This window comes from Physeter macrocephalus, chromosome 14 (assembly GCF_002837175.3).
Source record: "Physeter macrocephalus isolate SW-GA chromosome 14, ASM283717v5, whole genome shotgun sequence".
NCBI classification, from domain to species: Eukaryota; Metazoa; Chordata; class Mammalia; order Artiodactyla; family Physeteridae; genus Physeter; species Physeter macrocephalus.
The window spans coordinates 88,806,335-88,832,300 of NC_041227.1; the positions used below are offsets into that span (position 1 = coordinate 88,806,335).

General features: G+C 49.2%; 2 protein-coding genes and 1 long non-coding RNA gene across 3 annotated transcripts in view; 1 reads left to right on the forward strand and 2 right to left on the reverse strand.

The window, feature by feature from the left end:
* Positions 1-7,987, forward strand: part of MYH10 (myosin heavy chain 10) — a 129,613-nt gene extending 121,626 nt beyond the window's left edge. Inside the window, exons 33-39 of the mRNA XM_028500033.2 lie at positions 1,914-2,042; positions 2,401-2,489; positions 3,367-3,490; positions 3,561-3,769; positions 5,092-5,200; positions 6,766-6,938; positions 7,702-7,987. Coding sequence (XP_028355834.1) covers positions 1,914-2,042; positions 2,401-2,489; positions 3,367-3,490; positions 3,561-3,769; positions 5,092-5,200; positions 6,766-6,938; positions 7,702-7,846 — 978 coding nt within the window. The 3' untranslated portion in view covers positions 7,847-7,987. The remainder of the gene's footprint in view (positions 1-1,913; positions 2,043-2,400; positions 2,490-3,366; positions 3,491-3,560; positions 3,770-5,091; positions 5,201-6,765; positions 6,939-7,701) is intronic.
* LOC114487820 (uncharacterized) lies at positions 3,777-5,927 on the reverse strand. Its single transcript, XR_003683266.2, has 3 exons — positions 5,695-5,927; positions 5,128-5,247; positions 3,777-3,899 (listed from the first exon to the last, which is right to left on the reverse strand). It is a non-coding gene; the product is annotated as an uncharacterized lncRNA (long non-coding RNA).
* Positions 7,988-11,750: 3,763 nt separating the features above from the next.
* NDEL1 (nudE neurodevelopment protein 1 like 1) overlaps positions 11,751-25,966 on the reverse strand; it is a 69,849-nt gene continuing 55,633 nt past the window's right edge. The window contains exon 9 of the mRNA XM_055089862.1: positions 11,751-17,793. Coding sequence (XP_054945837.1) covers positions 17,700-17,793 — 94 coding nt within the window. The 3' untranslated portion in view covers positions 11,751-17,699. The remainder of the gene's footprint in view (positions 17,794-25,966) is intronic.

The following is a 25,966-nucleotide window of genomic DNA, read 5'->3' on the forward strand; positions in this document are numbered from 1 at the left end:
GCTGCTGCGCGCGGGCTTTCTCTAGTTGCGGCGAGCGGGGGCTGCTCTTCGTTGCGGTGCGCGGGCTTCTCATTGCGGTGCCTTCTCTGTTGTGGAGCACAGGCTCTAGGCACGCAGGCTTCAGTAGTTGTGGCACGCAGGCTCAGTAGTTGTGGCCCACGGGCTCTAGAGCACAGGCTCAGTCGTTCTGGCACACGGGCTTAGTTGCTCCGCGGCATGTGGGGTCTTCCCGGACCAGGGCTCGAACCCGTGTCCCCTACAGTGGCAGGCGGATTCTTAACCACTGCGCCACCAGTAAAGTCCCTCACTGTGGTTTTGATTTGCATTTCCCCAATGACAAATGATGCTGAAAAGCTTTACACGTGCTTATTGGCCAGTATCATATGTGAGAAAAATTGTCTTTCAGTCCTCTGCTAAGCTTTTGTCTTCAGTAATTGAGTTGTAACATTTCTGTATATATTCTAGATGTTTCGTAGGAGAGATACAGTTTCCAAATATTTTCTTTCATTGTCTAGATTATCTATTCACTCCCTCAATGGTATTGTTTACAGCACAAAAGTTTTTAATTTTAATGGAGTCCAATTTATCTTTTGTTTTTTCTGTTTTTGTTATGTCTGTGAAACCACTGCCTAATCCAAGGTCCTGAAGATTTAGTCCTGTGTTTTCTCCTAAGAGTTTTATATTTTTAGCTCTTTTTCTAAATCCATTTTGAGTTAATTTTTGTTATATGGTTTGATATATGAACACAATTTCATTCTTTCGGATATGGATATCCAGTTGTCCCAGCACCATTTGTTAAAAAGACTAGTCTTTCCCCCCTTGAATTGTCTTGGCACTCTTGTCAGAAATCAGCTGACCACAGACTTGTGTTTACTTCTGAGCTCTCAGTCCTATTCCATTGATCTCTATGTCTGTCCTTCCACCAGTACCACACGGTCTTGATTACTGTAGCTCTGCAGGTTTTGTGGTTGGGAAGTGTGACTTCTCCAACTTCGTTCTTCTTTTTCATGACTGTATTCTGGGTTCCTTGCAATTCCATTTAGAATCAACTTGTCAATTTCTGCCTCCCCCCCCAACCCCCAAAGCCCCCCACTTGGATTCTTATATTGTGTTGACTTGGAAGATCAACTTGGAGAGTACTGCCATCTTAACAGTACATGGCTATCATTCCATTTATTTCGCTCTTCTTTTTTTTAACGATGCTTTATTTTATAGTTTCTGGTGTACAAGTCTTATACTTTATCAATATATAAGGTTATATCGTCTGCAAATTGAGCTAGTTTGATTTCTTCTCTTCCAATCTGAATGCCTTTTCTTTCTTTGTCTCGGCCTAACTGCTTTGACTAGAATTTCCATTACAGTGCTACACAGAACAGGCGAGGTGAGGCATGCCTGTCTCATTGCTTATCTTAGAGGAAGGCATTCAGTCTTTCTTTGACCATGAAGTATATTAGCTGTTTGTTAGTTTTTCACTGATGCCTTTTATCAGAGTTTCCTTCCGTTTATTGAGTGTTTTTATATTGAAAAGGTGTTAGATTTTGTCAAATGCTTCTTCTGCACTTACTGAGATGATCATATAGTTTTGTTAATTCATTTTTTGGATATCAAATCAACATTGCATTCCTCAGATAAATCCCACTTGGATGGTGGGGTATAATGGTATATAAACATACACAATGTATAATTCCTTTAATATGCTGATGGATTCACCGGGTTGCTATTCTTTTGGGGATTTTTACATCTGTATTCATCAGGGACATTGGCCTGGATGTTCTCTTGTCTTATTTCTGTCCCTTCCACATACTTTTATATTTACAATAAATGCATATATATTATAATCTGGGGAAAAATATCATATGTTTAAAAACTAAGAATGGACACTACCCCAAAACTTTCTTCCTATTTAATCTTAGGCTCAGATGAAGGACTACCAACGTGAATTAGAAGAAGCTCGTGCATCCCGGGATGAGATTTTTGCTCAGTCCAAAGAGAGTGAAAAGAAACTGAAGAGTCTGGAAGCAGAAATCCTTCAACTGCAGGAGGTTTGTTTGTTTACGTATTCATCCATTTGTTTAAAAAAATATTTCTGCCCTTGAAATTTCTCTAAGACCAGATAAATATATTTTAGTATCTTCGTAGCCTAGTGTAATTTCACTATCCGTGTTTCATATGGTACTGGACCATCTTACTGCTTCAGCTGGGCAAACAAAGTGGTCATACTTTGACACTGTTCTACCTGGCTAACGTCAGAAATTGATGGGTAATGTCTCAAATCTGACTGCAATTTGAGGCACACTTAGTGCCTTGAGCAGGGTGGCAGCAGCTTCAGGCACTGTCGGATTTCACACTTGAGGAAACTGTTAACAGCCAGAGGTTCAATCACGGTCTCAACTTATTCAGGAACTTGCCTCATCTGAGCGAGCCCGCCGACACGCCGAGCAGGAGAGAGATGAGCTGGCGGATGAGATCGCCAACAGCGCCTCTGGCAAGTGAGTCTCCTGGCAGCAGGTGGGAAGGGGCGGGCATCTCACAATCGGTGGGGGCCTCCCGTCCTCACGGGCACTGGGCCCATTCCCCTGGGGCACGCCCGTGGCACTGAGACGGCCATGGGGGTTGTCTAGCAGCTAGGAGTCAGTAGTTGGTTTGCTCATCTGTTCAAAGTCTGGAAGGATGAGCACGGGATGCCCAGTCCCCGGCCTGCCCCAGCCCCGGGCTGGCTGCACAGCCCCGCAGCTCACACCTTCCTGTGCCAGTCAGGGCCACACAGGCGCAGGAAAGACATTCAGAACTGACCTGGTTTCCAAAGGGCACCTGGCCTTGCACTGCAAGCCCTCACTTTCAGATTCATTAGGTTTGCCAAGCACGTTCCTTAGACTTACCCTGGATGCATTTTTCATTGAGACCTCCCCCCCTCCCCCCCAATTAAGAGGTTGCTTTCTCCATTTAATTACTGTACTGAGTATTCATCATGGTCATTTTCTAGCACGCCATCCTTTGGACCTGGCATTTGATCTCGGTGCACTAGAAAAGCTAGGGAATGCCAGGATGTTTTTGCACTTTTAAAGCTGACACTGGCTGCCGAGAAGAGCTGGAGAAGGCAGCAGGGCGGTCAGCTGGAAGGCTACACACCGGTCCAGACGAGAGATGATGGGGCCTGGCCTGGGTGGTAGGCCTGGGGCTGGAGAGAAGTGGGTGGTGTGTTTGGAAGCGTAACCAGCTAGGCATGGCGGATTGGGGTGGGAACAGAGGAAAGAGAAGAGTCAAGAATGCTGCTCGGCTTCTAGCAGCAGGGTGGGTGGAGGCGCCCTCTGGGAGTTCCCCGTGTCGCGGAGACCGGTTCTGAGCCGTCGCCTCCTCGCCTGGCAGGTCTGCGCTGCTGGATGAGAAGCGGCGTCTGGAGGCACGGATAGCGCAGCTGGAGGAGGAGCTCGAAGAGGAGCAGAGCAACATGGAGCTGCTCAACGACCGCTTCCGCAAGACCACGCTGCAGGTGGGCACGCAGCGGCCGCCCCAGGAAGGGCTGCGCCGCGTCCCGCGCGACTAACCCGTCTCCTCTCCAGGTGGACACGCTGAACGCAGAGCTGGCGGCCGAGCGCAGCGCCGCCCAGAAGAGCGACAACGCGCGCCAGCAGCTGGAGCGGCAGAACAAGGAGCTGAAGGCCAAGCTGCAGGAGCTGGAGGGCGCCGTCAAGTCCAAGTTCAAGGCCACCATCTCGGCCCTGGAAGCCAAGATTGGGCAGTTGGAGGAGCAGCTTGAGCAGGAGGCCAAGTAAGAGGTTTTTGCTGCTGTAAACCAAAGAAAGGTTTTTACAGCGTCTCTGCTACAGACCAGGTCCAGGTCCAGCCTGTGAGTCGGGGGTGACACAGACATGCGCTTTGTCCCATGGGAGCTCCCTTGGCTGGGGAAGAATGACAAGAACACGTGTAACCAGAGAGAAGGTGGTGTGAGCCCTCAGGGTATGCTGGGCTCACCTGCCAGCTCTTCCCAGACTCAGCTGAGGGCGCATCACACTGTGCCCGTGACTTCCTGGTGCCATAGTTTACATCTCCACCCAAAGTCGACTGCCCGAGTTGGTGGCATCACGTGAAATGCTACAGTTTGTTGGCAGAGAAGAAATGCAGTATGACAAAAATACAAGCTTTTTTTCTCCCTGAGGAAGGGACTGCTCAACAGTTTCCATCCTGTTGTCGCAAACCATTCTGAAATTTATGAGGAGTTGCACAGTACAGCTTTTGGCAGGCATTTACAAATCTATCGGAATAGAAATCACAGACTGCCGGAGCTAGAGCAGCCCTTCAGCTCACCCTCCTGTCGGGGAGCTTGGGGCCCAGAAATGCGGGGTCTGTGCTCAGAGCCTGGCGTCCTCTCCAACCGGCATCCCAGACTTGCCCCTGCCCTCAACTCTAACAGTTAAGGGTTTGTTTGCTGTTGGTTGTAATTAACATGACTCGCCCTTTCAGCTGACTCCATCACCATCCCTTTTGCATAACATTTGTGGAGGAACAAAAGAACTTTTTCTGTTTTCAGTGGAGTCCTCCAAATAAGCTACCTCTGCTTCACGTGGGACAGTGGAGGCCTGTCTAGAAACATGGTGCTCTGACTCCTACGTGAAGCGTGGAGGGATGGGGGGCGTTGTTTCAGTGTCAGCTGCTCTAGCATCTTCGTACGTAGTCAGTAAATTTTAAATTGAAACCATCGCCTAATAAATTGAGTCTTTGTTTTGTTTTCCAGGCTGAAAAGTTGTTAGGGGATTAGAGTAACCAACTAAGGTTTTTGTCTGCAAGAACTCTACACTCAAATAAGTGACAGGTAGCTTGTATGTAACATTTGATCTTTGGTAGATCACTAAATAAAGTGATTAACATCTGTGTGTGAAGGAATAATGCCGTTTTTCTACCTGTCAGCATTAGAATGCATTAAAGGCAATCCACAGTTTGACCAGAAGGGAGAAGTTTCTGGGCCATGTTGACCACGATGATACAGAGGTCCCAGAAAGCACTCTAACAAATGCCATCTCCCAGAGAAAAGGACTTAAAAAAAATATTCAAGAATTGGGAAAACTAACATGTTGATCATTTTCATTTTCACAGGGAAAGAGCAGCCGCCAACAAGCTAGTCCGTCGTACCGAGAAGAAGCTGAAGGAAATCTTCATGCAGGTTGAGGATGAACGCCGCCACGCCGATCAGTATAAAGAACAGGTGAGGGCAGGGGCGGGGCAGCAGGAACGCGCCTTCCACCCTAAACGCTGTAGCAAGGAGACGGACGCGTTAGTCACAAGCCGTGTTACCATTTAACTAGCTGAACGAGGAAGAGCCATTTGAAACTCTTAATTCTAACGTTTCAGCAAACGTGCTGCTCCTCGTTCCTGCCACTCACTCCCGGGTGCCGGGGATACAGAGGTGATTAGGACCTGGCCCTGCCCCCCGCCGGTGCCCCAGATACAGGCAAGGGGTGGGCGAGAGCACGTCAGGAAGGCTTGAAGTGTGAGGCCTGGACTGACCTTCAAGTCACCACGTCTCCTCCACTAGAATGGACGCTACGTGAGTGCAGAGATCTCTGCCTCTTTCACCCACTGTCATCTCTTGAATACCTAGAATAGTTCTGGGCCCAGCTGGCAGTCACTGAATATTGGCTGCATGGAGGGGTGGATACAGGAGGCGTTGAATGGAAAGGGAAGAGAAAGCAAACGTACTGCATGTGGAACCCGAGTGGTCCTCGTCGTCTGCGTCCAGCCGTCTGTTTTCTCAGCGCCGAGGGCATGTGCCGATAGGGCTTTGGACTGCGGTCAGGGCTGCACTGGCTAAAGCCTGGGTGGGGGCTGTGTTCTCCTCGGGCTCTCGGTCCTCTGAGACCTGCCGCCGTGGGCGGAGCTGAGGATCCACTGCCTGTGGCCCAGATCCTCCTCCTCCTCCCGCCCTACCCAGCCTGGGCACCCAGCCTGGCCTTCCCTTCTCACCCCCACGCTCAGGGCCTAGCAACACCGAGGGCAGTTCTGGGTAGGTGTGAGCTGGACCCGCAGGGCACTGGCCAGGCGCTGTGGCGATCCTCCTCCTCCTCCCGCCCTGCTCCAGTCAGGCACCCAGCCTGGCCTTCCCTTCTCACCCCCACGCTCAGGGCCTAGCAACACCGAGGGCAGTTCTGGGTAGGTGTGAGCTGGACCCGCAGGGCACTGGCCAGGCGCTGTGGCTCAGGAGTGAGGGACCCAGTGGGCAGGCTGAGTTCTCGTGTCAGGTCTTCCAGAGTGGCTTTGTACTTGAATCAAACAAGAACGTCGACACACCCGTGTTGAAAAGAGGTGTAAAATGAATGGAGCATCTCCTGGGGTTGGAGGCTGTCCACACTGTTGGCTCTTCTGCGTCTTGCGCGACTAGCCCTTCCCTTTCACAGTCGCATAGGGCGCCCGTGTCCTTTCACAGTCCCATAGGACGCCCGCGTGAAGATACTAAACTGTCATTTTTCTGCGGAAAACTCAGGGATGAAAAGCTTTCAAAATGCTTTTTAAGTTTCCTTTAGCATGATTTGCTGCATAGACATGGTTTTGCTGAGAACGGCAGGCTGGTCAAAAGGCCTTGCTTGGGCCAGGCCCCAGTCTCGCGTGTCAGCGCACTCGCACGTGTATGTGCCTGCCGCGTGTGTGGGTACACGCGTGTGTGCACTCGCGTGGCCGGCAGGGCAGAGGCCTATGCTGACACACTCGGGATGCAGCGATGCCGAATTTGGATTCACCGGTTTGGTGTGACTTGGTTCGTGTAACTTCCCCGAGATGGAGAAGGCCAACGCCAGGATGAAGCAGCTCAAACGGCAGCTGGAGGAAGCAGAGGAAGAAGCCACACGTGCCAACGCGTCTCGGCGCAAACTCCAGCGGGAACTGGATGACGCCACCGAGGCCAACGAGGGCCTGAGCCGCGAGGTCAGCACGCTGAAGAACCGGCTGAGGTGAGCGCCCCGGGCCTCCGGGAGGTCGCGACCAGCTGCGTCCGTGGGCTCCGGGCGCAGTGGTTTCTCAGGCTCCTGTGCAGCTTACCCGTTCAGGATCCCTGACCGTCGCTAGTCCTCGAGGACGGAGGAGCGACAGGCCCGCTCATTCGCTCCGCGTTTGCTAGCGGGCTGTGCGGATACACGGCTCGAGGCTTGAGAGCCAGCCCAGGTGTCTGTCCGCGTCCCGCGTGAGGGCAGAACACCAAGGTGTAGCCTTGGCTACACCTTCTCCCCAGAAGGACAGCTTAGCACAGGTGTTGGCAGACCGTGGCCCATGGGCCAGATCCTGTCTGTGCCCTGCTCTCCTGTACAGCCAGGGAGCTAAAAATGGTGTTTACATTTATAAAGGCTGTAAAAAGACAAAGAAGAATGTGCAACAGCGACCTTAGGTGGCCCACAAAGCCTAAACAGAGCATTTTCTCCACCCTTTGGCGAGAGGCTGGCCCACGGCAAGCAGGTGGAGCTTTCCTCACCGTGTCCATCACAGAGCAGGGAGCCGAGTCCAGCCACCCCCAGGGCTCCGGGGCCCTCCCAGGATGGTGTTCCGCAGGCGGGTGGCGGGGAGGTGGGAGAAAGCACGGAGCCGTTCCTGATCTGCCCACCACCCCACCCCAGCCGGTGCGTCTGGAGGAAGGGCTGGAAGTTGAGTCGTCAGGTGGTTGAACGACTTGCCAGCCACGTGCTGTTGCGGTCGTGCCCACGCGCTTTCTGTGCTCTCCAGGCGAGGAGGCCCGATCAGCTTCTCCGCCAGCCGATCTGGCCGGCGCCAGCTGCACATCGAGGGCGCTTCCCTGGAGCTGTCGGATGACGACACAGAAAGTAAGACCAGTGACGTCAACGAGACGCAGCCGCCCCAGTCTGAGTAGATCCGAGGAAGCCGGGGGAGGCGATACCGAGGGACACGCAGGAAGTCACCCAGCGCCCCGGCCTCGGGACCCCCCCTGCAGATCTGGGGGACTGGCGGACTGCACGACTCCTTCCTGAGAGATCAACTGGGTCTTAAGGACTTCGAGGGACACGCAGGAAGTCACCCAGCGCCCCCCGGCCTCGGGACCCCCCCCTGCAGATCTGGGGGACTGGCGAACTGCACGACTCCTTCCTGAGAGATCAACTGGGTCTTAAGGACTTGCAGCCTACACACCTGTCTCCTGCTTCAGATTTAGGTACAATTGCTCCCCTTTTTATATATATACACAAAACCTACACATATTATTAAACAGATCGTCTCATCATTGCGTCTATTTTCCATATATCCATCAAGAGACCATTTTATAAAACATGTTAAGAAGAAAACCCTTTTTCAAACAAACTCTAGACCCCGTTGCCGGTCGCTGGGGCAGCCCCGCGGTTGCTGCCCAGCCGCTCTGCATGCTCTGTCGTACGGACAGCTACCTTAACCCTTAGTTCTGTGTTCATGTGGCCCCTGCCTCCTCAGCCACGTCAAGTCTCTTAGAACGTTGTGGAACCTAAACTGCACCTGTAGCTCTCATTTCCTTCAAATAACGATCAACACTATTTCAGTGAGCAAACTGTGAAAGGGGCTTTGGAGAGATTAGGAGGGGTGGGTTGGATGGGGGAGCGGCATCCGCGTGGGGTGGCCGTGCCCACCTCCCTCGAGTCGTGGTGTGCCCCCATCTCTTCGCGTGAACTGTCCTCGGCCCGGTCTGTGCGTAGGAAGAACAGTGGCCACCACCCAGCTGAGGCCCCGGCTTCCCCGGTGTGCCCCCGCCTCTGGAGCGAGCAGCTGCGGGCCCCAGAGCAGGAGCTCGGGGATACCCTCCCTCGCCAGCCAGGCTCTCATGCTGACCTTGCAAATTCAGCCGCTGCTTTGAGCCCAAAATGGGAATATTGGTTTTGTGTCCGAGACTTGGTCCAAGTTTGTTGGTGAGGTTGACAGAACCTCGAGAACAGATGCCACCTGCCTGAATGTTGACATGCCAGTGGATGTGACTCCTTTTTCATTTCTCCTTTCCCCTCCCCCTGGGGACAGTGTTACAGTGAACATTTAGCATTCTGTTTCTGGTTGATAGTTAATCCAACTGACATTACAGAAAGTGCCTTAGACACTACAGTACTAAGACAATGTTAAATATATTATTTGCCTCTGTAACAATCTAATGTATTAAGTTTTGACTGTGCTTCATATATCATGTACCTCTCTAGTCAAAAAGTGGTATTATAAACATTCAGTGACAATGAATCAGTGTTAATTATAAATCCTTGATCCTCCGCAACATGCTTGAAAACACAAACCTTTTGGGTTAAAAGCTTTAACATCTGTTAGGAAGAATTTGTCATGTGGGTTTGGAATCTTTGGTTTTCCCCCTTTATGAATTGTACTGGCTGTTGACCACCAGACACCTGACTGCAAATATCTTTTCTTGTATTCCCATATTTCTAGACAATGATTTTTGTAAGACAATAAATTTATTCATTATAGATATTTACGCCTGCTCTATTTACTTGGAGGAAGAAGCACCCGTTGAGAATAAACAGACCTCAATAAACAAGAAAAATCATGTGAATGTGACATCTGTTTTCTCACCTTCTGTTCTCAATTTCCCACCTGTGGTCTGATCGGAGGTTGGAAGCTACAGAGACGTTAAATGCTGACAGCCAGGCTGCTTTTATCTGAGGGCACTGCGCTCGCAGAAACTGTCGGGCGACAGGCTAATTCTCTGGGCAGTCTTGGCGACAGATCCTGTTCTCACCGATGGCCTCCGTGTGTGTGTGTAGCTGCATCACGAAGGAAAAGGCTGCTGGAGCTGGAGCCCCAGCTGTTAATGGAGAAGGGAGCAAGCCAGGGCTGCAGGATGAAGCCTGGAGGAGGGTTTCCAGTCACCAACCAGTGAAGCTCATGACTGGATTAAGAGACCCAAGACGTTTCAGACTACATTTCCAGGCAGGATGCGCATTAAAAATGCTTTTGGGAGGATTCAGCGATGAGATCCAAGGGCAGCTGTGAGCCAGTTAGGACAGGCTGGAGAGAAATACTAGGGGAACACAGTCACGTAGAGAATGCTGGGGGGTTTTCCATGATAGGCTCAGGTTAGGCTGGTTCTGGGGGGTCTGAACTATATACCTAGGCTGCTCGGCAGTTGTGGGCATGTGAAAAACGGGCAAAAGTGCTCCCTTTCTCCTGTGTCGCTACCGTAGGGAAAAAAAGTGAGCTGCACTTACCGTGTCTCAGGTGTGTTCTCACCCCTGCATTCGGTATCTCAGTCCAGGGGTCTGTGGAATTCAGAGGCTTGTTTTTCTCAAAAAGAATCCTTCCCTGCTGGCTGGTTTAACTGGTGTTAATGTCACACTGTTTCCCAACTACTCAGCCTATCAGGAGAAACATATAATCTACATGAACAGATTCCAATCCCTGATTCCAAAAAGATGCTAACTGGAAAGGACCTTTCCTCACTGAGCAGACCACCACCGTCAGAGCCTAAGGCAGTTCGTGAAACATTCGCGGGGCGTTTAAAGCCCAAGGAAGACAGTGATGGGAGCGGGCGCTGAGTGTCAGAGACAAAGCAACAGGCCAGCTCCACCCCAGGCGTATGGGTCCACGGTCCATCGTGAGGGAGGGCTCAGGCAAGAGGTGGGAAAGCCTTAGCCTTTTGTGGAAATGAAATGTAGATGAGCTCCGCTGGGGTTTTAACTCTGTCACATACACTTTAAATGCTCTGTCTGCCCTTGCCACACCATAGTTGCTGCTCTTTTTAATGCAGACATTCTAGGAAATTCTTTTAAGTTACTTTGGTATGGATAACACATCTGTTCCTAGCCTGACTGTCCTGGGTATTCTGACAGCAGAAAGACCTAGTGCCCTATCACACTTCCTTCTGTCACCAACCTTCCCCATCCCTGGAAACCTCAATGAAGATGAAATGAGCTGGAAGACCAATTTCTTACAACCGGCCCTCCCTATGGCTCTGGGTATCACTGACCCATGGCCCCTTCCTCCTGACGCCAACGTTGCTATGACAATAGACATGTCTGTCAAGACTGCGGAAGAAAAGAGCTCACAGTTGTCTGACGCTAGGAACCACCACTTCCTGCCCCACCCCTAAAAAAAAAAAAAAAAAAAAAAAAAATCAAGTCACAACAGGCCATAGGCTGGAATCTTTAGAAAGTGGAGACATGGCTCCGCTCCCCCTAGTTCGGGCAGGCCTGGGTGAAGCCCGTGGCTGAGACCCGAGGCGAGTCCCCATCCACAAAAGCTTCCCAGTCGCTCTGGGAGGGACAAGATCTTCACCAAGAGCTTTCCCAAAGGCTGAGCACTTGCAAGAATGCTACGTCCTGTGCACGGTCAGGGCCAACCAGGCAGTCTACTTCCTCGTGTAGCCACCTGTCATTTGGGAATCCAGCAAATCATACAATTCTTTTCAGAAATCTAATATGAAACACTATAAAAGTATAATGACATGACGCCAGTTTCCAAAGACAACGTTAACTGTAATTACAGTGCCTGTGTACCATATGCACAAAGTATGGACACGTCCTTCACCCCTAACACCAAGACCACAAATTCGTGTTTGATGCATTACAGCAGTGAGGGCTGCTTATTTTTTTTCAAAGTCGCCCAGTAATGGAATCCGTCCCCGCTAACTGGATGTCACGAAGCCTTATTCAAGATGTAACGTGACATAATCAGACTATTAAACACCGAGTCTGACTGAGACATCCAAGCAGAGCGCTGGCTCCTTCAAGGGACCACACCGCACCGAAGCTAAGATGCTCCTGTTCTCACGTGTGTAAGCTCATGCATCTCGTAATCACCTGCAGGAGGTGGCGGTTGTCATGTGGTCGTCATCGCCTGACTCCTGGTCGGGTCAATAAAGCCCAGCGTCAGATCTTGTAGAATGAGTATCAGCAGCTTAGAGTAAAATTCCGGAGCCAGCAGTAGAACACGCTTTTCAGAAGTACTGCATCACCAGGGCCCACCGCAGCGCAGAGGACGACATTGCTTGGGAAAACACGGACAAGGACAACGCTGGGTCAAAACGTAGTTCGGAATGTCGGAATCACAATGACGTTTTAGGAGTATCTCTCACATTTTCCTTTTCGTGTATGAATTAAGTGTGATAGGATGAAAATCTGCATAAAGAAGTCTTTTAGACTTTCAATAAATACGAAGTCTAAACGATAGGTGTCTTCATAGCTCCAGCGGGCACATTTTTCTTACTGGTTTACAACATAGAGGTGTGTCTTATAATTGCTGGAGTTTGAGAGTCCATGAAATACAGAACTCTCCTCACTAGGCCCGTGCTGGGGTGGAGCCTGGGGGAACGTGCATTTTACAATTTCCCCAAGTATGACTCAGCCTGGTCCTCTGGCAGGTCGGGGAGCCCCCGGTCTGGGCTACTCGGTCAGCTCAGAACTACTCAGCCCAAGTCTTCAGGTCAACTGGGTCAGTGGAAGAAAATCAGTCCCGCGACTTCAATTTTTAAAAAATCTGAGCAACTTTACAGGTAAATTTAGAACCCACAAATAGTAAACTCTTTTCATCTTTTCATTTTCACTTCTGATTTTTTTTTATAAAGCTGCAATCGCATGTTCATCTATTTTGTGTCCTCTTCTCACTGGTCGTTTCCATTCGCACGGATCAGCACGACGGCACGCGTACACTTCAGTGGCTCTGTGGTCTTTGGTTCAGCTGATAACCCATCCCCCCCAACCATTCATTCCATTCCCCCGCCAGCAGACATTTATATCAGTACCGCTGAGATGGATTCTGTTTGTTCTTACTACCATAGATGAGGAGCTGTTACAGCTTATCACATTGTGAGATTCAGTCAAGACTCACGGAGGATAATTTAGTGACACCAATATGTAAAAGTGTACCTAGTCCCCTAAATTCTAGGTGACAGCAGGATTTGCTGGGGAGGGTGGGCAGTTAAAGCACTCACCTTTTTTGGAACCAAAAAACAGTGCTTCATAGCTCCATCTATGACAAGGCTCTGAGCCTCACACGTCACGTTGCTGTGGATCCACGCACAGAAAATGTGCCCAGTCCTGCCAGCCCAGCACCCTCATTCCCAGGCCTCCACCTGCATATCACGACCCAGGCAGAATGTCCATATTTCAATGGGGGCAGCAAACTTGATACCGGATTAGGAAACCCCCCACAGGTAAACAAGTGAAACATCTGTTCAGTTTCGAAACACTAACGTAGCTCCTGTGGGTGCAGGCGGGTAGCAGGATAAAGCATGACTCCAAATCCTAAGCCCGTGTGGCACAGACACCAGCATCATAAGCTTCGCTCTGTTTTCAGATTTGCCTCTTCACATGCACTATCTTATAAAAGAAGCCTGTTACATTAATATTTACTAGAGATTGGTTTTCCTTAAAATTAAAAAAGGGCTACTGTATTCCCATATATCGTATTTTTAAGTCATAGGACCAGCTGTTAAATAAGACGTCCTAAGTCTTAGGAAGATGATTTGCAAAGATGCCTCCTGCCCCCGCTCCCATTTTTAGAAAAGAATTCAGTAACACATTCAAATTTTAAAGGCCAAGCTAGTGCTCTCAATTTGTTTCAAACTTTGAGACAAATATAGAGAGAAAAACAACCCATGAAGTAAAAGTCAATGTAGAAAAGGCTTATCTTAGCATCCTCTAGGCAAACAGTGCGGACAGCTGACAGCCTGGACCCAACCCCCCTCAGGCCCTGTTCCCATCAGTGGCCAGGCTGGCTATTCTCAGTGTCGAGAGACCTGGCTACAGGCTGCCCCCTAAAGCCGCTGCCGCACCCCAGGTCATGTCCCCTTCCCCAGGGGTGCCAGCTTCCACCTTGGCTCTCAGGAGATGCTAATGGCGTCTCCAAGACAGCTTCTGAGAGCAAGAGTCCACACACGACAGACACAGGCCTGGGAGAGGAGGAGGGCGGATGAGCCGCGTGCCTCCTGCTGCAAAGGCTGCGCCGCCTCCACGTGCGTCACCTCCAAGCGTTCAAAATCAGCTCACCTCCTGAGGCACGAGACAGAGTCCAGGCCAGCGAGGCCTCGAGTCTGACAAGGTCGGTGAAGACGGCAGAAGAACACCGGGCTCCTTTGCAAACCTGGCTCTTCCGGGAGCCAGCCGTGTGAGCTTAGGCCAGTCACCTAAACCCTGGGCCCACGTTCCCGTCTGCAGGCCGAGGCAAAACCAGCTCATCCTGCGCCCAGGTCACTGTATCTAGTTGCCACTTGCCTCCTTGTGACTCCACGCCCCAGCTGTGGCTTCTGGCTCCTCACTGAGCTGGTGGGGTAGCGCTTCTGGCCACTCAGCTGGCTCCTATTTTATGCAGGAAGACGTTTCAGGAGCAAGGGATGGGAACGGGTGGTGAGATGAAAATATCTGGAGACAAGAAGCTGTCCTTTGCCACCTGGAGAATCAGCCCCCTCCACGCAGGGGAGACCGTGTGGACTCAGCTCAGGGGCAGCTCATTCCTGAAGGTTTCAGCGTGAGCCACGCAAACCTGGCAATCGAGCAGCCCTAGGAAGAGAAGCCGCTCAGGGGAGCTTTAGCTACACAGGCAAGCAGTTAGTAGAACTTTCATACAAGGAAGCAAATGCTCTATCTGAGCAAGTACAAAGCAGCATCTTGAACCAGATACGGAGGGTCACTCACTTACAATGGTTTAAGATTTTTTGTGATTCTACCATGATGCAAAAGCAATACACTCAATAGAAACCATGCTTTGAATTTTAGATTTTAATCTTCTCCCAGGCTAACAATATGCAGCCCGATCCTATCTCACAATGCCGGACAGGGCAGTGCCCGGCCAGCCACACAACCACGAGAGTCAACAACCGATAGAATTACAACCGTGCTGCACCCAGACGACCGCTTGGTTTTTCACTTTCAGTACACTATTCGATCAATTAGATGAGACAGTCAACACTTAATTATCAAATAGGCTTTGTGTTAGATGATTTTGCCCAACTGTTGGCTAATGTCTAAGCATTCTGAGCACGTTTAAGGTAGGCGAGGCTAAGCTAGGATGTTCCGTAGGTTAACTGTACTAAACGCATTTTCAATTGACAATGAATGGGTTTACTGGGACGTAGTCCCACTGTAAGTGGAGGAAGATCTGGAATCCACAGGGGAAGCTGAAAGAGGCTTGGGGAATCAACCAGCTTCCTCCGGGGGTCATGTGTCAAGGGCTGCTGCAGCTGTCAAAAACCAAAACTATGTGGGACTCCCCTCCTGAAGGGGCCAGAAATAAGCCCAGCAGCATACTCTGTACTTTCACGGACCGGGCCTGTGCTCTCCTGGACCCAAAGCAGTGGTGACATCAGTGAATAACACGTGGGCCCCTGCAGCCAGGGCCCTACTCCCAGCCACTGACCGAATAACAACTGGTGGGGTGATCCCAGGGGTGTGCCGCTGGAGAGGAAGTGAGAAGTCGCTGGGGAGCCAAGGAAAAGGACTGAAGCTCCAGAACTCATCCTTACTTTAACCAGAGTAGCTCTGTTTGTTATGTTTTAGATTTGGGGGTCCTGCATAAACAATGAGGTCTGCTAAACGTTGAAACCTCTGATCTAATCCAACCCTTCCAATGATGGCTGGGAAAGAAGCTGGGAGTCTGCCCATCAGTAAGAGACCTGGAGTTTTCTTTTCAACAGTTCGGCCAGCAGAGCCGGGCACAGCACACACACACCAGGACAAGCGTGTCTCGTGAGTCAACTTATGACGAAATCTCCAGGAACAACTACTAGAAGCTATTCCTGCCTGCATACTGACAGACAGAAGAAAAAAATGTTTAATGTATCCTACCTTAACGTTTCTTATTCACTTAGGAACTGGATTCACTTACTTTTCATTTACATATAGTCTTAAAACTACAAACTACTCCGTTTATGCTCTTTGTTATAAGCAGTGCTCAGAATCTGACACATTCGTACAGATGCCCCAGTTTACTTGTTCCTCAAGTCCAGTCACCCTGCCTGTCTCTTGCTACTAAACATCTGGCACCTTCTCTCAAGGGATGAGGAGAGAAGCCCGGATCCAAGTAACCTCTAATCCCAGAACACCAGCGCGTGTCATGAACGGCAGCCCAGCAGAAGGACCAGCTCCTGGATCCACCGCGGTTACTCCAAGACTTTAGCAAGCTGCCTCCCTCAAGGTGCAGGTCCTTCCTCCCAGATTTCCACACAGGGCCAGGGCTATTCTCAGGCTGCTCCTGGAAATCACAGCTAAGAGCCGAAACCAGCACCAAGAATCAGCATGAGGAATACATAAGCCACAAGGATGTATTGTACACACAGGGAACACAGCCGGTACTCTGCACTAACTACTAATGGGACATAACCTTTAAAAACTGTGCACCGCTGTATTGTATACCTGTAACCTGTGTGAAACTGGACATCAACTATACTTCAATTTTTAAAAAAAAATAAATAAAAAACGATCAGCATGAGAATGCCTGTTCACACATCCTGAGGCCGCCTGAATTTTCTTTGCCCTATTCCACAGCTGCTGTCCATCCCCGTGTCCCATGTCACAGCAGAAGTGACATTTGAACCTGGCTTTGCAACTCCAGCTCCTCTCTCCCAGGATGGCAGAAACCCAATAAAGCAACCTCAATCCTTTTTCTTTTTTTTCTGTGAAATTTATTATTTCCACATTAAAAGATTTTTTTGAGGGGGAGTATTTTTTTTAACCACATGATGATCCTACACAGCTGCCCAGAGTAGGACACCATCATAAGTCTTTAATATGCCATATGAGTTCTGAATAAATAAAAGCTACAAAGCCCAAGTTATATACAAATATCTTAGGCAATAATGTTTACAAACCTATGTACAATAAAACAAATGTAAACAGTAAATGCAGCATGAGAGGAATCAAAGGATGCACAGGGACAGCCACTTACGGTCAGTCTGCCCCCAGGAGCCGGCACCGGCCGGCCCCTGGAACCAGGCCGCTCAACCCTTCCTAACACAACCGGACGGGCCCTCTGAAAACAAAACAAAAACACTCCGAAGGTGTCATTTAACTGAAGGACCAGAGAGCTGGCGAGGAGGTCGCCACCACCCCCTACCGCGAGTCTCAGGCACACGGAGGAGGAGGAGACGGCAGGGGCACAGCCCTGCGCGTGCCCAGGTCCCAGAAGCTCCTGCCACCTGGGCTCAGACAGGCGTTTTGCTGCTCTGGGAGGCTAGTCTATGGAATGATAACTGCTAAAGTAAAACCAGAAGGTGCAGAAAATGTTCCCTAATTCAGTGACCTTCCTGACTCTTTGCCAGCAACAGGCCCAAACCGTGGCGGGTGGAGGTGGAGGACACATGATCCGTGAGCACTGGAGATGCTTGGGTGGGAGCTCAGGAGGAGAGCACACGTCGACCTGATTTGGGGGAGAACCTCTAGAAGGTCTGTAATGTCCTAAACATAACTAAATCCTATCAGTACAGCAGGGAGGGGGCTATGAGGCAGGTGTGATGAATGGGTACTTCTGCATCCAGTGACCAAGTAATACGCGTATGTATCACCTTGTGACCCACAAAAGTGCAATCACGTGAAACCAACGGCACTACGGCGAGAAGAGAAAATAGCCAGTACTGATGTCGCGCAGAGTCCTGGGGCTGGGCAGGGCCCAGCAGCCGCCACTGCACGCAGCCTGCCCTCTGCCAGCCGTGGGGAGGCAGACGGAGGGGCACGAGCTGGGCCCGGGCACCGAGGCTGAGGCGTGGGTGTCCTGGGTTGTTGCAGGAGGGCGGGAGCCCCAAGCTGGAGGCCGGGCACTCACGCGCTGAGAGGCAGCGTGCCCGGTGCCGACGACGGGCGCGAGGAGCCCAGACCGGGAGGAGGAGAAGCCGGGTCAAAGCCGTTTACTGCCCTGTGGGGGTGGCCAGAGCAGAGAAGGGAAGAGAAAGAGAGACTGTCATTTAAAATCACTCGACACACAGCGAAATGCATTTGCTCTCTACAACCATTCCTCTTCCCGGCCTAGAGCAGAATCCTGATGGCCCGGGGGAGAGAGCTGCCTAGAGAGCATGAGCTGTTGAGAGACTTGAGAAGCCCGTGGTCCTGGGGGTGATGAGACTACTGCTCCCTTCTCGGCAACTTCATCACACTGGCCGTGGCAGCCACAGCCCTGATTGATTTCCCAACGGAGCAGGTTAAACGTCTACCAGTAGGGAACTACCTAAATAAATAAGGGTACAAACCAACAATGAAATATCACACAGCCATTAAAAACACATTCCAGAGTTCTTAACAGCACGGACAATATTCCAAATGTAATTAATGCTAGGTGGAAAAAGCAGCAGGTTACCAAACTGGATATGCTCCATAATATGAAGGCAAAAAAGTGAGTAGTATATATTCTGGACCACAGCCCCTCATACAGCTGGACATTACCATCCAGAGCTAAGTCTAGAATGCGTGCGCGCACACACACACACTCCCACGTAGACTACAGAAGGAAAATGTAACAATAGTTACTCTTCTTCCCTCTGAGTTGTGGGTAAGTTTTATTTACTACTTTATACTTTTCTGCTGTTTTCCAAATCTCCTACAATGTACAGGAACATCTTAAATAAGGGGGAGAAAAATAACTTTTTAAAATTGTTCAGCAAGCAAAGCCAGATGGGTAGGCTTCTCTGCCACCTCGTGAGACACCAGCCCTGCCCAGCACAAGCACCTGCAGCCAGGACCCAGCCCCGCGCCCCGCCCCAGCCCCAGCCCCAGCCCCAGCGCCCAGCAGCACAGCCTCAGGAAGCAATGAGGGAGTGAGTGCAAGGCCTGCAGCCCCTCTCAGGACACCACTGCAGCCCTTCCATACTGACAAACTTCCTAGGAAAATGTGTCCCACTCACAACTCGGGAGATGCCACCAAGTGCAAGGGGCCGGACTGCCCCACACGTGCCCACCACTGTCCCCACCGGCCTACTCATCAGAGGGGCCCAGGGAGCTGAATACAGACTCAGGGACAGAGGTTCTCTTAAAAAAACAAAACACAGACACACATTCCCCACCAAGATCAAGATGACGGTTTCATACACTGAAGAGGTGAAGGCAACCTCCTGGAGAAACAGGCATGCAAAGAGACTTGACTAATGACCCTTGACTACTTTGAAGAACAGTTAACATCTGAAGAAACCAACCTGCGGATAGACTTTGAGTTGGAAATCATGCTACCCACACAGGCCAAGAGCAACAGAAGGGGCTCTGACCGGGGCAATCTCTCCCTGTTGTCCATTTTTCCACCTCAGGGGCGCACACTCACAATCCTCTCTCTTCTCTGTGGGCTGGGGAGGTCTGACATTTGAGCTTCATCACATTTGACAACTTTAAATCATCCCTCTCCGTCCTCCAAGGCTGTATGCCTTTGCCTCTTCTGGGGACAGAGCCCGCATCCTATATGCCACTGTAGCCCTCACATAATAAGCCATTTGTCTGCCTGGTCCCAGAGCCCTGATGCCTGCCTCTCCTAGAACCTCAGGGAGAACTAACTAGGCAGGCCTCACAAACACCTTCAGCTTTACACGTGTGAACATCAGATTCCCAGGCAGGCAGGGCTACGGACAGTCCCCAAAACTCGCAGAAAGGGAGCACCGCTGGGTGCCAAGGAGAACCTGGCGCCTGTTCCACAGGGCGTGCAAAAGCAGCAAACGTGAGGATGGCTCCGCAAGCAGGTTCAGGGCTGAGATTCCTGCATTTTCAGGAATGGCCTTTAAGGAATGTAACACCTTCAGCTTTACACGTGTGAACATCAGATTCCCAGCTGCACAGAGCACAGCAGCAGGCAGGGCTACGGACAGTCCCCAAAACTCGCAGAAAGGGAGCACCGCTGGGTGCCAAGGAGAACCTGGCGCCTGTTCCACAGGGCGTGCAAAAGCAGCAAACGTGAGGATGGCTCCGCAAGCAGGTTCAGGGCTGAGATTCCTGCATTTTCAGGAATGGCCTTTAAGGAATGTTAAGGTCATCCCCATTGTTATACTGCCAAGGAAACAAAAGCAGGAGAAGGTCCAGCCATTCACCTGAGCGCGCCCTGTGAGCCTGTCAATGGGGAGCTGGGCCCACAACCTGCCTCCAGCGCCCAGGCCATTATCCCTTCCCAGTTTCCTGCTGGCCCAGGGACACCTGACAGGCTCCAGCGAGCAAGCACGCTGGAGCTCCCACTGCAGGCCGCTCTGACGGGAAACATAAGCAGTGCAAAATCCAAAATATAAAGGGAAGACAAGAAACTAGATCAAGTAGCTTCTCTGTGTGGACAGAGATGGGAATTCTGGATTTGAAAGCTCGATGGAAGAGAGAGAGAATAACAATCCACCAGGGTCTTACCTAGCACCTCTCTGAGTCAAGAATTAGTAAGTAAAAGACCAGGAGGAAGGAGAAAGCTGAACCTGGAGGCAGAATGATCAGTGTGGTGAGGTCCCTTGAGGGAACCGCAAAGCTGTGCAATGAGGAAAGGTTTCCAAGAAGAGAAACACCTCCAGGCTCACCACACTTGGTTTTAGGGAGCAGCAAAAGAGCTGAAGGGAAGTGTCCCAGTGGGCAACACAGGACTGCATGGAGAAGGAATGGGCAGGGATGGAGATCCAGATCTGGGAATCATCTATGTAAAAAGGGTTCCAGAAGCTATAAAATTTCCTGATCATACCACAAAAATCTAGTTTAAGAGTCTGAAAAATAGAGAATCCAGCTAAGACAAGGAACTAAGGTCAGCTGTAAATGGCAACAGAAGAAGTCAAAGAGGGAAAAGAACCAATGCACCTTTAGAAGCTGGTCAGGAGGAGAATAAGTTTAACACAATATAGATAAAGCATGGGGACTAAATCTGTCAAAGCAAGGACAGGTACACCTGAGAGGGCAGGAAAGAAAAGGAAGAGACTGGGCTAGAGCTAATTCAGGAGAGCAGGCAGACACACTCCCGACCCCGGTCTTCCAGTTATATGGATAAATGGAAGCTCAGCACAGCGCCAGTCCTCGGCCCAGGCCCTGCAAACTGAAATTTACATTCCTCGAAAGGAAGGCAGCCCTTACACACGTCCCCATCTACCATTCCAGTGTCCTGAGGGAACACAAGCGTGAGCACAGAGGAGAGTCCCCACGCAGCAAGAATCCAGTATCGTTAGTGCTGCTTTGAGAAAACAGAAGACACTGGGTGACAGGAAGCACCCCAGGCCTGTGGAGGCAGTCAAATGCGGGTCCCAGGGCCTGGCAGTGACCCCCAACCCCGCCCCCCCCGAGACGGCTGGCGTCATCTCTACCACACTCCCACCTGTAACATGAGTACCACCAGAGCACTTCACAACCGCCCCAGGACCACTACAGCTAACTTGTTTTTGTTTTGCACAGCTGACCCAATAATAATGGTGCACAGTCAAATCAAACAGGAACTTGAAAGCTCACTCATGGGCTGGAAGTTGGTTAAAGCAGTCAGCCCCATGCAGTTAGTAAACGCAGTCTGTTAATGCTAACTCGTCTTCCACCACACACCATGATTAAGAACGAAAGAGCACAGCAAACAAGTTCAGTTACCCATGAACAACGTGGGAAATATGACTTTTTCTTGCCTAGTAAAAGAAAGGAAAAAATATTAAACAGTAATACAAATACTGTTTTCACACCATGCCCTAAAATTAGTCTACGTTCACCTACACCCAACCCAAAAGAAATCAGACTGGCTTACAAAATTAGGACAGGTGATACGTAAGAAGCTAAATAAAAGCTATGGAGCAAAACAAGAACATCTTTGAGAGAACTCAAGTGACTGCACTGCGCGTGAACTGGTGTCCTTTTGGACGAGTGATAGGAACGGCTGGTAGCGGTTGGAGGAAACAGCAACAACAGGGAAGTAGGCCCAGCAACCCGCACTGTAGGGACTGAAGTGATCACAGACTAGGTAAAACCCTGACTCCAAGAAGCCCTCAACTAACCAGAACTTACAAAATATTTTCAAATCCCATAAAGCAATACATAACAGTAAGGCTTTATGTTTACGTGGTAAGGCGTTGCTTCATCTCAAGATTCTGAGGGAAGCAGGACCGCACAGTGTATACACGTACATTCAATGAGTGCACGCGCACGCAAACCAACTTTGGCAAACTCTCCCGAACGGTAACAGTGCTACAGACAGACTCCTTAGGAGTGAGCGGCAGCAGGCAAGTTCTAGAGCCAAAGGCTTTTTTTAAATGGAAAGCTTCTTCTCATGCTGAAACTACAAGCTACGCTTCTACAAGAACTGTCATTTATGCTTTTAACCAGCCAGGTCTAATAATGGAGCTGGGAGTCAGGATATTTACCCCTTCCTTTTGCAGCAGGTATATGCCATCATGGTTTTTATCCAGTCACCAGGTGAGCAGGAAGGAAGGCCGGAGGTAAAAAGCCAGGCAGGCCAAAAGGAAGCCAGAATCAAAGCAAAGCAGCAAGGAAGTAAGAACATAGCAAAACCCACATAACAGTTATCCTCAGGAAGATGGCAACTACAAACGAAACTCGAGCGATAATAGGTTAATATTTGAGTGTGCATATACAATCCATTTACCATATAAACTAAACACCTGAGAAAAAGCCAACCCACAAAACCATATTTCATTCTTAACAGAAAGAATACAATTAAAAATTTGTACTATTTAAACCAAAACTAAACATCATCTGTAACTAGTTCTACTGAGAAGCATATTTCCAGATTCAGCTCAGGACATAAAGCCTATACCTACACCTAGGATGCTCTTCAAGGGACAGGGTCTCCGTCACAGTGCCCAGGGCGCCCTCCTCGTTCCAGGTAACACTGAATCCTCAGCCATCTACCTAAGACTGGGCTCCTCTCTGGGAAATCAATGCCCTGGTGCTCTGCATCAGGGGTCAAGTAGAAGCCAGGCTCTAAGGAAGACAGAGCAGTGAGCCGGAACTGATAATGTTATCCCTCCTTCATCCTGACCGTTCTAAGGACTTTTTATTGCAAAGGCATCTGCCCGACCAATCCATGTATGGTTTGCCTGTTCTCACGTCATAAGATTCCCAAGGCCCATGAAGAAATGTGATTCCAGATAGACAAATAACTACTCTATTGGAGGGAATTATAAGTTGCAGGAAAAATAATTAGGTACTACTTCCAACACTCATGAAGACTTCCCCTATAACCTTCCCCGTACTGTTCTGGGGAAATGCCATCTCTAATGTAAAAATATCTACCTACTTATTCCACTTATCATTACAGTACAAAAATGACACTCCTCAAGGTTGCCTGGAACACCTAAACATGAGGAATATTAATTTTATTCTTACCACCACTGAGGAGCCCCAACGGTTAGAATAAAGTTCTGATTTATATGTTGATATTTTAGAATGTACTTTTAATGAAATGTGTATAAAGAAAGCCCTGATTTATATATTATTTTAGAGTGTGCTCCTTAATGAAATACATATACTTCAAGGTAGAATTCTCTTAAGGGAGAGAGAAAACCCAGAACACTCCACTCCACAAGGATGAACAACAAAAAGCTTTTTAGAGTGGACTATGTATCAAATCAGGGCCTCCACAAATGTGCCACCGTCACTGAGGAAAGCAGAAAATACAAGCTCCTTTAAGAAGGTGTGAAAATTTCTATATTGCTTTCACAGAACAAGGACAAGCTGCCTCTCTGACTCAAAGCAGAGACAGTGGCAAGGGGCCACTGGTGCCTCGGTTGCTGCTCCACTACAGCTACCTTAAGCCACACGGTGAGCATCTCAGACCACAGGTCCTAACCAGTTACCTAGACTAAGGCACACCCGTACAAGAGTATACCCATGCAGCATTCTGCTGGTTTTTCTTTTTTTTTTAATTGAGTAGAACAATATGTACTGACACGGAAAGATACTGGCAATATAAGTCACCACAGGCATATTGCAGAGCAGTATTTAAAGCATCCCAGGGACGTCCCCGGTGGCGCAGTGGTTAAGAATCCGCCTGCCAACGCAGGGGACACGGGTTCGAGCCCTGGTCCGGGAAGATCCCACGTGCCGCGGAGCAACTAAGCCCATGCGCCACAACTACTGAGCCTGCGCTCTAGAGCCCGCGAGACACAACTACTGGAGCCCGCATGCCTAGAGCTTGTGCTCCGCAACAAGAGAAGCCACCGCAGTGAGAAGCCCGCGCACCGCAACCAAGAGTAGCCCCCGCTCGCCGCAGCTAGAGCAAGCCCACGCGCAGCAACGAAGACCCAACACAGCCAAAAATTAATTAATTAATTAAAATAAAGTATCCCATAAGTTTTTAAAAGTATACAGCAGATGCATAAAAATACGATTTTACATACTAGGAATAACTATAAGGATGCAAAAACAGTGTGAAAATGGAAAACACTTTTTACTTTATATACTCTGTACCAACTGACATATTTTTTGTATTAAGGATGTACCACTGCTTTAATCGTACAACAATTTTTTTGAATTCTTAATTCCCCAAAAAACATCTTCACATCATACAAAACTTGTATCTCCTAAACTGTACTTGATCCAGTGGTTTTGTATTTTTCTAAAATCTTCAGACAGAAGGTTCGTTGAAGAGCTCACACATACACGATCATCACATTCTCTTCTACTCTTAACAAATATTTGCCGAGAAAGTCTACCAGCCTGCAAGCGCCCTGAGCACGAGGACCGCACCCTAGTCACCTTTAATCCCCAGAGCCGAACACAGATGCCTTTCAAGAGTCTGCTTCCCAGGACAGAAGTTTCAGAGTCAGGGTTCCCAGGGCAACAGACTCCATGGGGACTAGAAGACAACAGACTTCATGTCCCCTCAGATCTCAATGATAACGCTTCAGGTAGGTTTATCAAACTGAGTTTATCTTTTCAAAGTTCAACAAGCTCAATTAATTATGGGCAACTTCGCTACCCAAAAAATTAACGTTTAGAATTTCCAAGACTTACCCTTTGTCGAAGAAAGACGTGTGCCCTGATCGAGAGAACTTCGTGCCGTTGCTATTCATCACCCCACAGTTAACATTCCCTGAAATATAGGATTTTCGTGATGCTTGGTCCTTTGCAAAATTCCTGCAAGCTGCTAATTTGGATTCTAAAGCCTACAAAAGGAAGAAGGAATGAGTTGGTTGTCAAAACAGTAGCTGCACATAAAAATTTGCATTTCAAACCATTTCTATTTCAAGACTCAAATCTTACTCTCTCAGTTGATAATGATGGCTGTTTAAGCCATATCAATCACCTTTCTAATAGAAAGAGGGAATATTTATGCTGACTCCCTTTCTAATGAACTCAGAATATATACTTCTCTCAGTGTTACCGAGGGATACAGATATAATCCTCACCTTACAACTAAGAAAAATGTGGCACAGTATACAGAGATGGATCCCAGGTCTCTTGGCTCTATCCACTGTTTCTTTCTAAGTTGTGGACTGTTAGTTGGCTAGTTGGGTGTGTGCATGTGTGTGTTTTGGGAGCAAGCATTTTAAAGAATGCAAAAACATCACTTGAAAATTTTTTTAAAGCAGCCAGTTCTTTCTTTAGGGCTTCAGGTTAGTCGTTTCTACTGTTTCAGAATGGATAAGTTCATTTACAACACCTCACATGAAGTTAAATGCTATTCTACTTCTGAGAGCACACTGTAAACGTCTAATACCCTTCGTCTATAATTAAATAATTCACCTGAAAATGACACCAGCCCGTTAGCATTTACCTCTAAACTGAGTGCCTGCTTAGCACCTGTCACAACACCTGGTCAGTGCCAGGCTCTACAAACCAACAGATGACATGAAGAGAACAGAAGTTTCTCACCAATTTCCATCGCTCACAAATATCACCAACTCCCCCTTTCCCGAAAACACTTTACCAAATCAAACCCCTCTCCCCGAAAAAAAAAAAAGACAAAAAATAGACCAATCCTATTATCCATGACACTAAGGAATGTGGAAAACATAGATAAATTAAACCCACAGGGACTTCCCTGGTGGCGCAGTGGTTAAGAATCTGCCTGCCAATGCAGGGGACGTGGGTTTGAGCCCTAGTCAGGGAAGATCCCACATGCCGAGGAGCAACTAAGCCCGTGCACCACAACTACT